The sequence below is a fragment of the Oratosquilla oratoria genome, chromosome 34, assembly GCF_046742065.1.
Source record: "Oratosquilla oratoria isolate Oo_2021 chromosome 34, ASM4674206v1, whole genome shotgun sequence".
NCBI lineage: Eukaryota > Metazoa > Arthropoda > Malacostraca > Stomatopoda > Squillidae > Oratosquilla > Oratosquilla oratoria.
In genome coordinates this window covers 17,488,450-17,500,375 of record NC_134810.1, presented here as the reverse complement: position 1 = coordinate 17,500,375, position 11,926 = coordinate 17,488,450, and the positions used below count along the sequence as shown (strand labels likewise).

The 11,926-nt window shown below is 39.7% G+C and overlaps 1 protein-coding gene across 3 annotated transcripts in view; it reads right to left on the bottom strand.

Moving 5' to 3' along the window:
* LOC143018078 (proline-, glutamic acid- and leucine-rich protein 1-like) overlaps positions 1-11,926 on the bottom strand; it is a 61,089-nt gene that overhangs the window by 21,695 nt on the left and 27,468 nt on the right. For all 3 annotated transcript variants that reach the window (XM_076173175.1, XM_076173174.1, XM_076173177.1), the window contains 2 exons: positions 11,043-11,252; positions 5,967-6,079 (listed from right to left, as the gene is read on the bottom strand). In XM_076173175.1, the coding sequence (XP_076029290.1) occupies positions 5,967-6,079; positions 11,043-11,252 (323 nt within the window). The remainder of the gene's footprint in view (positions 1-5,966; positions 6,080-11,042; positions 11,253-11,926) is intronic.

Here is an 11,926-nt window from a genome sequence, read left to right as displayed (position 1 = left end):
TGTCCCCTTGTTTTTCATTAATCCCACTATAATAAATCTTCTCTGTCAAGGACTTCCATACCTTTCATGATTCTGTAAATGGCCAATACATCTCCTCTTTCTCTTCTTTGTTCCAGGGTTGATAGTTCCAGTTTAGACAATCTTTGTTTGTGTCAATTTTGAAAGTGTTGGAGCCATCTCTATCATTGCTCTTTGGATTTTTTCTAATTTCCTTATATTCTTTTTTATAATGGGTGTCCAAAGTGTTGCAACATACTCCAGTCTTGGTCTTATCAGTGTCAATAATATTTTTTCACCATTACTTCATCCAAGTAATTAAAAGCCATCTTTATTTATCTTACTAAATTGTAGGTTTCTCCAACTGTTTTGTTTATATGCTTGTCTGGGGACATGTATATGTGTGTACACACACACACACACACTTCAACGAATGTACGGCTTAGAAGACGTTCTGAAGAGAATTGAAGTTTGTGGATCCCAACGCAAAGAGAAGTGCCTATTGTATTTACAGGGTGGGGGGAAATTGCTCGTGGAGTAGTAGGAAAGTAGGGAAAGAGGAAAGGGGGAGGGATTACTGAGGGAAATGGAAGGAAATGAGGAAGGAGTAGACTTGGCCCAGGCAGACAGGCGAAAGGTAAACAAAAGGCCCCCCGACGACGATGAAATGTCTAATAAAAATGTAAAGATTAGAAGTATAGATAAGAGCAATACAGTAGAAAGTGATGAGAATATTTTCCAGGGATTTAAAGAGGGTGGGGGGGGACACAAATCCCCCCCGACTGACAAGACTAGAAGAGAAGGTCGATAAGATGATCGAGGACTTGGAGCGTAGGTTCGGTCATGTTGACAATATTATACGAAGAGTTGAAAAATTGGAAGAACTAGAGAAGGCGAACAAAAACGAGAATAATAAGGAGAACAAGGAGGGTTGGAAAAAAATTCAAGAAAATAGCAAAGTTGCATTCACTGACATAATCAGACAGCAAATGAATGAACAAACTGAAAACTCAGTTATTAAAGTGATGAGACAGAAGGAGAATATAGTAAGAGACTTAGCAGACAAAAAGAAATGTACAATTATATTAGGAATGGAAGAGAAACATAACCCAGATAGAACCACAAGAATCAAAGAGGAAAATGAAAAAGTAAGAAATTTACTAGAATTAGTTCAGGAAGATGAACCAGAAATAATGAAACAAATCGAAGAGAAATTCAGGTTAGGGAAATATAGTACAGACAAGACCAGACCAATCAAGATTAAATTCAGGTCACAAACTACGGCTGAGAATATCTTATCCAAAACAGGGAAACTAGCAACAAGTGAACAATATAAAAAGGTATGGATAAAAAGGGAAATGAATAAAGAGGAAAGAGAGGAAGAAAAACAGAAAAGACTTGAAGCAAAGGAAAAAAACGAGATAAGAACGGAGTCAGAAAAAGAGAGATTCTATTGGAGAGTAGTGAATATGAAACTAAAGAAAGTCGACATACAAGAGAAAAACAAAAGGGAAACAGAGAACACAATGGAAGTGGCAGAAAACTAAGAGTGTCTTACACAAATATAGATGGATTAATAACAGGATTGAATGAACTGAATGATTATTTGAAAGAAAAAGAACCAGACATAATGGGAATTGTAGAAACAAAATTAAAAGGTCCACTACCACCCAACAGTGTAGGACATGATGCATATAATTATTGGATTAGAAACAGAGTGAAAAAGGAAGGGGGTGGATTTATGTTCCTGACTAAGAAGGATATAAACGTAAAGGGTGTCACATATGGAAAGAATACAGTAGAGATGATAATGATGGAAGTAGAAGACAGAGATAAGAAGAACAGAAAGTTTGTGATAAATTATGTGCCCCCAAAAACAGCCTCATGGGAAGAGAGTGAACATAAAAGTATGTTAGAGGACACAAAGATAACATTAAACAAGATAATGGAAGAGGGAGGAAAAATAGTTATGATGGGCGACTTTAATTGCAAAGAAATCTGCTGGGAAGAAATGACAGTAAAGGGTGGAGACGGCTCATGGGGAAACGCTCTACTCGAGATGGTTACTGACCATACAATGACACAATGGATACAGAACACTAGGTATAGAAATGAAGAAGAGCCATCGAAACTAGACCTAGTAATTACATCCGAACCTAGAATAGTGGACAAACTTGAATATAAAACACCAATAAGTAAAAGTGACCACATATTGATTGAACTGGAACTTAATGAAGAAAAATATATCAAAAGAAATGAACAATACAGAAAAGGAAGAATGATGTATGAAAAAACAAACTTTGATAAAATAAGAGAATTCTTTCAAAAGGAAAACTAGGAAGAAATATACAAAGAAGAAACAACAGTAGAAGAGAAATGGAATATTTTGACAAAAATTTACAAAAAAGGAGTGGAAAAGTATGTCCCAAGACAAAAACAAGAAAAAGAATATGTAAAATGCTGGTACAACAAAAGCTGTAGGGAGTTAAAAAACAAAAGAGACAAAGCCTGGAACAGATGGAAAAAAGACAGAAGACCTGAAAAATTGAAAATATATACCTGTTATAGAAATGAATATGTACAAATGTGCAGAGAGGAAAAGAGAAAATATGAAAAAGATATCATAGAAAAGTGTAAAGATCAACTGAAACTATTCTACAGATTTGTAAACAATAAACTGAAAAACAAACAAGACTTGGAGAAATTAAGACAGGAGGGAGTTGAATACACTGAGGAAATGGAAATGGCGGAAATTATGAACAAACATTTTAAATCAGTGTTTACAAGGGAGAACATACAACCTGAAGAGAACGAATGGAAAGAGAAAGTCCCCCCTATGGAAGAAATAGAAGTAACAAAGAATGAAATATTAACACACTTGAGTAATCTTGATGTCAGAAAATCGCATGGACCAGATGAAATAGCAAACTGGATACTACAAGAATGCAGGAATGAACTGGCAGACAAAATACATAGCATACTAAATAGTTCCTTGAAAGAAGGAAAAGTTCCAGAAGATTGGAAAAAAGCAAATATAGTACCTATATACAAAGGAGGAAATAAAGAAGAACCTACCAACTATAGACCAGTCTCTCTAACAAGTACAATAGCAAAAATTTGTGAAAGAATTATCAAAAGTAGATGGGTAAATTATTTAGAAAAAAACAAAGTGTTAAATCCAAGGCAATTTGGATTCAGACAAGGACGATCATGCGTCACCAATTTAATATGTTTCTATTCAAGGCTAATAGATATAATACAAGAAAGAGATGGATGGGCGGACTGTGCATTTTTAGATCTAAAGAAAGCTTTTGACAAAGTACCACATAAGAAGTTGCTTAAGAAATTAGAAACTGAAGGAGGAATACAGGGCAAACTACTAAATTGGATGGAGGACTTTTTGCAAGAAAGAAAAATGAGAGTAGTGATAAGAAACCAGCACTCAAAATGGGATGAAGTAATAAGCGGTGTTCCGCAGGGAACAGTTCTGGCCCCAATAATGTTTGCTATATATATTAATGATATGGATGAAGGAATAGAAAGCTATATGAGCTTCTTTGCAGATGATGCAAAACTACTGAAAAGAGTGAAAACTGAAGAAGATTGTGAATCACTACAGAGAGATCTAAATAAGGTACAAGAATGGAGTAGGAAGTGGGAGATGGAGTTCAATACAAAAAAGTGTAGTATAATGGAATTTGGAAAAAGCAAAAACAGAATAACAGGAGCATATAAATTGGGAGAGGAAGGAATAAAAAAAGTAGAAAATGAGAAGGACCTGGGAGTCATTGTTATGAATAATATGTCACCTGAGAAACATATAAATAAGATTTTTGGAGAAACTTATAATCTAATAAGAACAATCAAAGTTGCATTTACATACCTGGATGAAGAAATGGCGAAGAAAATCCTAATCACCCTGATAAGACCAAGATTGGAATATGCAGCAATGATATGGTCACCAAGTACAAAAAAAATGTATAAAAAAACTTGAAAGAATACAAAGAGCAATTACAAAACTGGCACCAACACTCTCAAAACTATCATATGAAGAGAGACTAGAAAAACTTGAACTACAGACACTAGAGCAAAGAAGAGAGAGAGAGGAGATTTGATAGCTATTTACAGAATCATGAAAGGCATAGAAATTACTGACAGAGAGAATTTGATAAAATGGGATGACAGAAATACTAGTGGACACGGAAAGAAAATAAAAAAAGACAGCTATAGAAGAGATTTGAAAAAGAACAGCTTTCCTCACAGAGTAATAGACAGTTGGAACAAGTTAGATGAGAAAGTGGTGTGTGCAAAAACAATACATGAATTTAAAAATAGTTTAGATAAAATGAGATATGAAGACGGGACCCCACGAGCATAGCTCCCCTTCCCATAAAATACAACTAGGTAAAATACACACACACACACACATATATATATATATATATATATATATATGTCTGGGGACATGTATATGTGTGTACATATATATATATACATATATACATCCATACATATGTATATATATATATATATATATATATATATATATATATATATACATATACCAAGGTGGCTTTTTTACCCCTTACAAGGGGGGTGGCCAAAAAGGAAAAGGCATAAAATCATTCCCACCCATTCCATCCCTGAATACACTCCACACCCCTCCACCCTCCCTCTTATCTTAGCACCTCCTGGATGACGGGTCATCCCTGCACCTTGTCCACTGCCCTGGGTCAGAAGCAGTGTCGCAAGACACAGCACATCCACAGCAAGGCCACTTCAATAAATCGGCGACCCCCTTCTCCGTCCCCCCATGCATAAAATGAGAAGACAGGGAGAAATCCCTTCGGGCTGTGTCAAATTTTGCTCACACATACTACCACACCCCCCATCCCCCTGCCCATTCCACCTCATGCATCACAACATCATCCATATACAACCATTCTCCATTCACCCCTGTCTTCTGTCCTCTCCCGTCCTTCCTCAACAGACATTCCCCTCTTTCGCAAAGCCCACTTCACCCCATCCATCCACCTCATCCTAGGACGTCCCCTCATGTGCACTCCCTCCACATCTGCCTTCCATACCTCTTTTACTAGTCTTTCTTCACTCATTCTTTCCATGTGTCCAAACCATCCTAATACTCTTTCATCAACCCTATCTCCCAACTCCCTCAACTCAAAAAAGGATAATTATAGATCTGGAAGAAGAAGAAGAAGAAGAAGAAGAAAATCCACACAGAGTGGTGGATGTCTGGAACAAATTGGACGAACCAATAGTGTGTGCAAACACCATACAAGAATTTAAGAACAAACTAGATGTGAGATACAAAGACGGGCACTACGAGCATAGCTCCCTTTCCTGTATAATACAACTAAGTAAATACATAGGCATCATCATATTCAATAGGCTAAAGCTTATCTTTTTCATATGCTCTTGTATGGGAGTTGTTTTTGTGCAGGCAATTATTCTTTATGCTTTATTTTGTGTTGTTTGTAGGAAGTTTTTTTTTTCTTAATCTTTGGACATACTGTGAACAAATGTAGTTCTAATGAGTTTATACAGTAATAAGAGTTTCTTTCCACTGTCCAAATCATGAATCTGCCACTGTTTTTGATATGTTCAGTTTCTTAATTGTATTCACTGTCAAGTCTTTCATATGGGCTGAAGATAATGTATCACAAGTGAGGCTCACAATTTTGGGAATTCTATCCAGAGGATGAAGTTAGCCATTTAATCAGACTATTGGGTACTTTTTTATTTATGGCAGATGGAGATATATAATGTCCATGATGACTTCTGAAGTAATGTAGACATTCTATTTTGTCTTGCCCATTTCTAGCTTGATGAGGTAAATTTGTGGCATTGGCTGCTAATATGTACTTATAATGCAGGGTTATTACCATTAGATCATATACATGAGAGTTTTGATGTGTTCTGGGTTCTAGGAAAACATACAATATACCAACCTATGGAGGATGTCTTCAAGTAGAAGCAAGGCTTTCTGATGCAGGATTGGAAACATGAAAGCCACAAACTGGTGTTCCTGACTGCGATACTGACTCAGCATTGGAGTTTGCATCTGAGATATAAATAACTTATATTAAAGTAAACTCACTCAGTAGCGTTTTGGCTGCCAATACTTTTATTTAGACAGTAGCAGGTAGTATTCCTACCTTGGCTGTATGGTGGTATAACTTCATCAATTTGGTAGCTAAAATCTATTCTATTTACCGAAAGGCTTCTTACTTCTTAACCCCTTCACTCCGGGCCAAATCTCGCGGGCAGCATTAGCTGCCAGACGCGTGATGTTGCGTCATAATACTAGCATTATAAAAATTAAAGTCACCGTTGTATTTAGCTCGTTCTCTTTCACCCGTGAATTTTGATAACCATAGAAAATATGATGAAGACAGTTTACAGAGTATGGGGGTCACGCAGGTACAACTACAATAAATATAATCAAGACACCGACATCGGCATCCTCGCGTACCACTTGCTCCTCATGACGCCTACGTAGATGTCATCGTATCGAAGGGGTTAAGGGAGGCAATCAGCCAATCCATGCACCCACCCACACCCAGCCCACTCCCTTTCATTCTAGCTTCTTGTGGATGAAGGATCATCCCTATGCCCTACCCACTGCCCATGTCACAAGCAAAGCAGCAACACACAGCACATTTAGAGCAAGGCCAACTGCTCCATTTACACAAGGACCCTCCTCATCTCTTCAGGCAAATATTAAGAACATGTGAAATCCCTTGAGGCTGCAGCTATCTACATTCTGTTCACAAATCCATACAAATGAAAGCAAATGTGCATGTTCCTTTATTTGTATGTTTACATATGATGTCGCCTTTGTTGTTTGCTGATGACACTGCACTTGTAGCAGATTCAGAGAAGGGATTGAGGAAGTTAGTGAGTTTGGGAAGGTGTGCGAAAGAAGAAAATTTAAGATAAATGTGTAAAAGTAAGGTGATGAGATGTATAAGGGGAGAAAGTGGCAGCAAATTGGAAGCGAGTATTAAGGGAGAGAGACTGGAGGAAGTGGATAGTCTTAGATAGTTGGGTGTGAATGTGGTGGGAAAGGAAGGAGTGGAGGTGGAGGTAGAATGTAGATTGAGAGATCAAGTAAATGCCTTTGGGGATTAAAAAGTGCAATGAAAAATAGACATTTGGGAATAGATGCTAAGAAAAGATTGTATGAAGGAGCGATTGCGCCAACACCACTGTATGGAGAAGAAACATGAAACATAAGAATGGAAGAGAGGAGTTTGAATCTGTTTGAGATGTGGTGCCTGAGGAGTATGATAAGGGGTTACTAGGCTAGATATAGTGAGAAATAAGGAGGTGAGGAGAACAGGGGTGGAAAGGGAGTTGGGAAATAGGGTTGATGAAAGAGTATTGTGATGGTTTGGACACATGGAAAGAATGAGTAAAGAAAGATTAGTACAAGAGGTATGGAAGGCAGAGGTGGAAGGAGTCATCATGAGGGGATGACCTAGGATGAGATGGATGGATGGGGTAAAAGGGGCATTGGAAAAGAAGGGAATGTCTGTTGAGGAAGGACAGGAGAGGACAGAAGATAGGGGTGAATGGAGAATGGTTTTGTATGGATGATGCTGTGATGCATGAGAGGGAGTGGGTAGGGGAGGGGGGAGTGAGGGAATATGTGTAAAAAATAAGTTAATGCAGTCCGAAAGGATTTCTCCCCCTCTTCTCCTTTTCTGCACAAGGGGACGGAGGGGGTCACCAATTTAATGAAGTGGCCTTGCTGTGAATGTGCTGTGTCTTGCAACACTGCTTCTGACCCACGGCAGTGGGCATGATGCAGGGATGACCCATCATCCCGGAGGTGCCAGGTTAAGATGGAGGGAAGGGGGTGGATGGGAGTGGAGTATGTTGGGGATGGAATGGGTAGGAAAGGTTTTTATACCTTTGTTTCTTGGCTACCTCCCTTGTAAGGAGGAAAAAGCCTTTGGTATACATATGTACATACGGTGCCCTTTCCCAATGCATATATTGTATATAATCACATGTTTCCATCAGTTATAACATTCTCCCTGAAGATAAATTTGAATGGTCTATAAGTTTAAGAGAGTGCAACATGTCTTTAACCACTTCCATATGGTGATGCCTACGTAGGCGGCATGAGGAGCAAGTGGGTACTCGATGATGCCGACGTCGGCACCTTGATTATATTTATTGTAGTCGTACCTTTGTAACCTCCATTCTCTCTAAACTGGCTTCATCATATTTTCTATGGTTATCAAAATACACGGGTGAAAGAGAACGAGGTGAGTCAGCTGTTGTTTGCGGACGACACTGCACTTGTGGCAGGATCGGAGGAGGGATTGAGGAAGTTGGTGGCAGAGTTTGGGAGAGTATGTGATAGAAGAAAGCTAAAGATAAATGTGGGTAAAAGTAAGGTGATGAGATGTACAAGGGGTGAAAGTGGCAGTAGACTGGAAGTGAGCATTAAGGGAGAGCGACTGGAGGAAGTGGATATTTTTAGATACTTGGGTGCAAATGTGGCAGGGAAAGGTGGAGTGAAAGTGGAGGTAGAATGTAGATTGAGAGAAGCGAGTAAATGCCTTGGTGGATTAAAGAGTGTAATGAGGAATAGACATTTGGGAATGGATGCTAAGAGGAGACTGTATGAAGGAGTGATTGTGCCAACAGCACTGTATGGGGCAGAAACATGGAACATAAGAGAAGAAGAGAGAAGGAGTTTGAATGTGTTTGAGATGAGGTGTCTGAGAAGTATGATGGGGGTAACTAGGCTAGACAGAGTGAGAAATGAGGAGGTGAGGAGGAGAACAGGGGTGGAAAAGGAGCTGGGAGATAGGGTTGATGAAAGAATATTAGGATGGTTTGGACACATGGAAAGAATGAGTGAAGAAAGACTAGTAAAAGAGGTGTGGAAGGCAGATGTGGAGGGAGTGAACATGAGGGGACATCCTAGGATGAGGTGGATGGATGGGGTGAAGGGGGCTTTGGGGAAGAGGGGAATGTCTGTTGAGGAAGGACGGGAGAGGACAGAAGACAGGGGTGAATGGAGAATGGTTGTATATGGATGATGCTGTGATTGCATGAGGTGGAATGGGCGGATGGATGGGGGGTGAGGTAGTATGTGTGAGCAAAATTTGACACAGCCTGAAGGGATTTCTCCCCGTCCTCTCATTTTATGCAATGGGGGGACGGGGAGGAGGGGTCGCCGATTTAATGAAGCGGCCTTGCTGTGGATGTGCTGTGTCTTGCGACACTGCTTCTGACCCAGGGCAGTGGACAAGGTGCAGGGATGACCCGTCATTCAGGAGGTGCTAAGATATGAGGGAGGGTGGAGGGGTGTGGAGTGTATTCAGGGATGGAATGGGTGAGAATGATTTCATGCCTTTTTCTTTTTGGCTACCCCCCTTGTAAGGGGGAAAAAGCCTTGGTATATGTATGTATGATTATTATGACGCAACATCGCACATCGGGCAGATAATGCTGCCAGACGTGCAATGTGCCCCGAAGTGAAGAGGTTAAGCCTAGTACTCAACAACATTACACCTTCCTAAAAGCTGTCACTGATGAATTTCTCAGGCACAAAAGCATTCACTATATTTCCTACTTCAGTGAGTCCTCTGTAAGGTAGCATCATCCTAACTCTGAGAGAGTTTGAGACATTAAACCAAATCTAACTCCATGTGGAAAATCCACAGCCCCACAGAAAATGGCAACAGTCCATGGGTCCTCACACAGATCTCTCATGATAGAAACTTGGACTGTTGACTCTGCTGCATTACTGGGCTGTTTCTATGTCACCAGTAGTGGTAGGGGGAGGGGAGCAGTTTCTTGGAATTAACTCTCCATTTATGAAAAAAGTGAAGAAATACAACTAAAGTTAATAGATAAATATCTTGGGCCCAGTTTGGGATCACTACATCCATTGCCTGGATGAGAAGCAAGCAGCAGGACACAGCACCTCCACAGAAGGGCCTGAGAGCCAAAGTTGGTTTACCCCCACCACTTGGTATCCTTCCCTCCTCTCAATTCATTAGTAAATAGAGAAGATGATGAAGAAATCCCTTCTATCTCTAACCCTATCTTTTTCCTGCTCAACAGACATTCCCCTATTACCAAAGGCCCCCTTCACCCCAGCCATCTATCCTTCCCATTCTTGGTCTTCCCCTCAAATTTACTCCATCCACTTCTGCCGTCCACATTATTTTTGTTAATCTTTCTCCATTCTTTCAATAAGCCCAAACCATCCCAGTATTCTTTTATCTACCTTATTTGCCAACTCCCTTTCCACTCCTGCTCTTTGCCTCACTTCCAATTTCTTACTCTATCCATCCTCGTAAACCTCACTGTCCTTCTTAAACATTTCACCTCAAACATATTAGAGTTTCTTCTTTCTGCTTCTCTTACATTTGGAGTCTGCCCAAGTGTTGAGGACACAATCACTGTAAACAGGGATCATTTGGGCATATACAAAAAATGAATGAAAAAATACTTGCAAAAAGTGTGTAGAGGGCAGAGGTGGATGAAGTGAACTTGATGGGAAGACTGAGCATGGGATGAATGGATGGAGTGAAGGGGGGGCTTGGGTAAAAGAGGAATGTCTGTTAAGCAGGGAAGGGAGAGGAAAAGAAATAGCTCAGTGGAGAATGGCTATGAATGGATGACAAGTTGATGAGACCCAGAGAGATTTCTCTTCATCTTCTCTATTTATTTATGAGTGGACAAAGAGGGAGGATTGCCATGTAAATGCAGCAGTGGTGGTAAACCACCTTGACTGACAGGCCCTGCTGTGTAGGTGATGTGTCTTGCTAAACTATTTCTAAATCACACTGTAAGGGATAGGGATGGCCCTTAATCCACAAGGAGCTTACATAAGGGAAAATATTGGGTATTGGATGGGTGTAGGGTGGGTGCACGCCATGGCTGGCTATCTCTCTTACATGGGGTAAGAAGCCTTTCGGTACATAAATATAAAAAAAATTACTGAAGTCATATAGTACTATACAATATCATTATTCATATACACAAGTCATCACCTGTAGAATTCTTAGTACAGTTCCCAGGAGTTGACTTGGCACCAAAGAAATGGCTTCATTGTGTTTGCCAGAGATCATCTCTCTAATGAAGGACAGCGTATTTGCAACTCTGCATATTCCTGCCAGGAGCACCTTGGTCATGTCAGGACATTTGGGATCAAGACGCAATGCATCAATTTCCAAAATGAAGTCTTTGGTATATTCATACCTCTGTTAAAAGAAATAAAATACTGGTTAAAATTGAGTAACCCCATGCTTGTGAAAGGTTCTAGTCTCTACATGCACAAAATTTATGAGGATGCAGATTAATTAATCTGTTCCCCTGGTTCTCTCTTCTCTCTTGCAGGAGACCTGCAGCCCCTAGAAAATAGGCAACAGCCACCAGTTCAGTCAAAATGTCATTCTGTAAAGATATTGTGTACAACTATCAAATTGTGGGGCAGTAGAATAAAGTTTTCTTTGTCTTCAGTGTAGTGGTTGCTTCTAAACCATTTAGTGTCTAAAATTTTGGGGTTCTTTTCCAATGAAAGGGTTTGGCCATTTAATTTCACTGTTGAATATGGGCTGGATGACTGGCTAAACAAGTTTAACAGAATTTTTTTTAAAAAGTACCTTGCAGATCAATGTTGTGCCAGAATATTCACTACAATTTGCCAGCATTGTTGAACAGGAGATATACGGCTCTATAACTTACACAGATTGCAGGGTAATGATCTGAATGCTTTGCAGTTTACAAGGAACTAAATAATTACCCAAATTTCAGCTCCAGGATCATAACTGGCAACAACAGATGACAAAAAGTATCTGTAAGTGGTGGTTTTGTACAATAGATGACAGAATCATCTCCCTGTCATCCCTCTTTAAAACCCCAGCTGAAGGGGTGA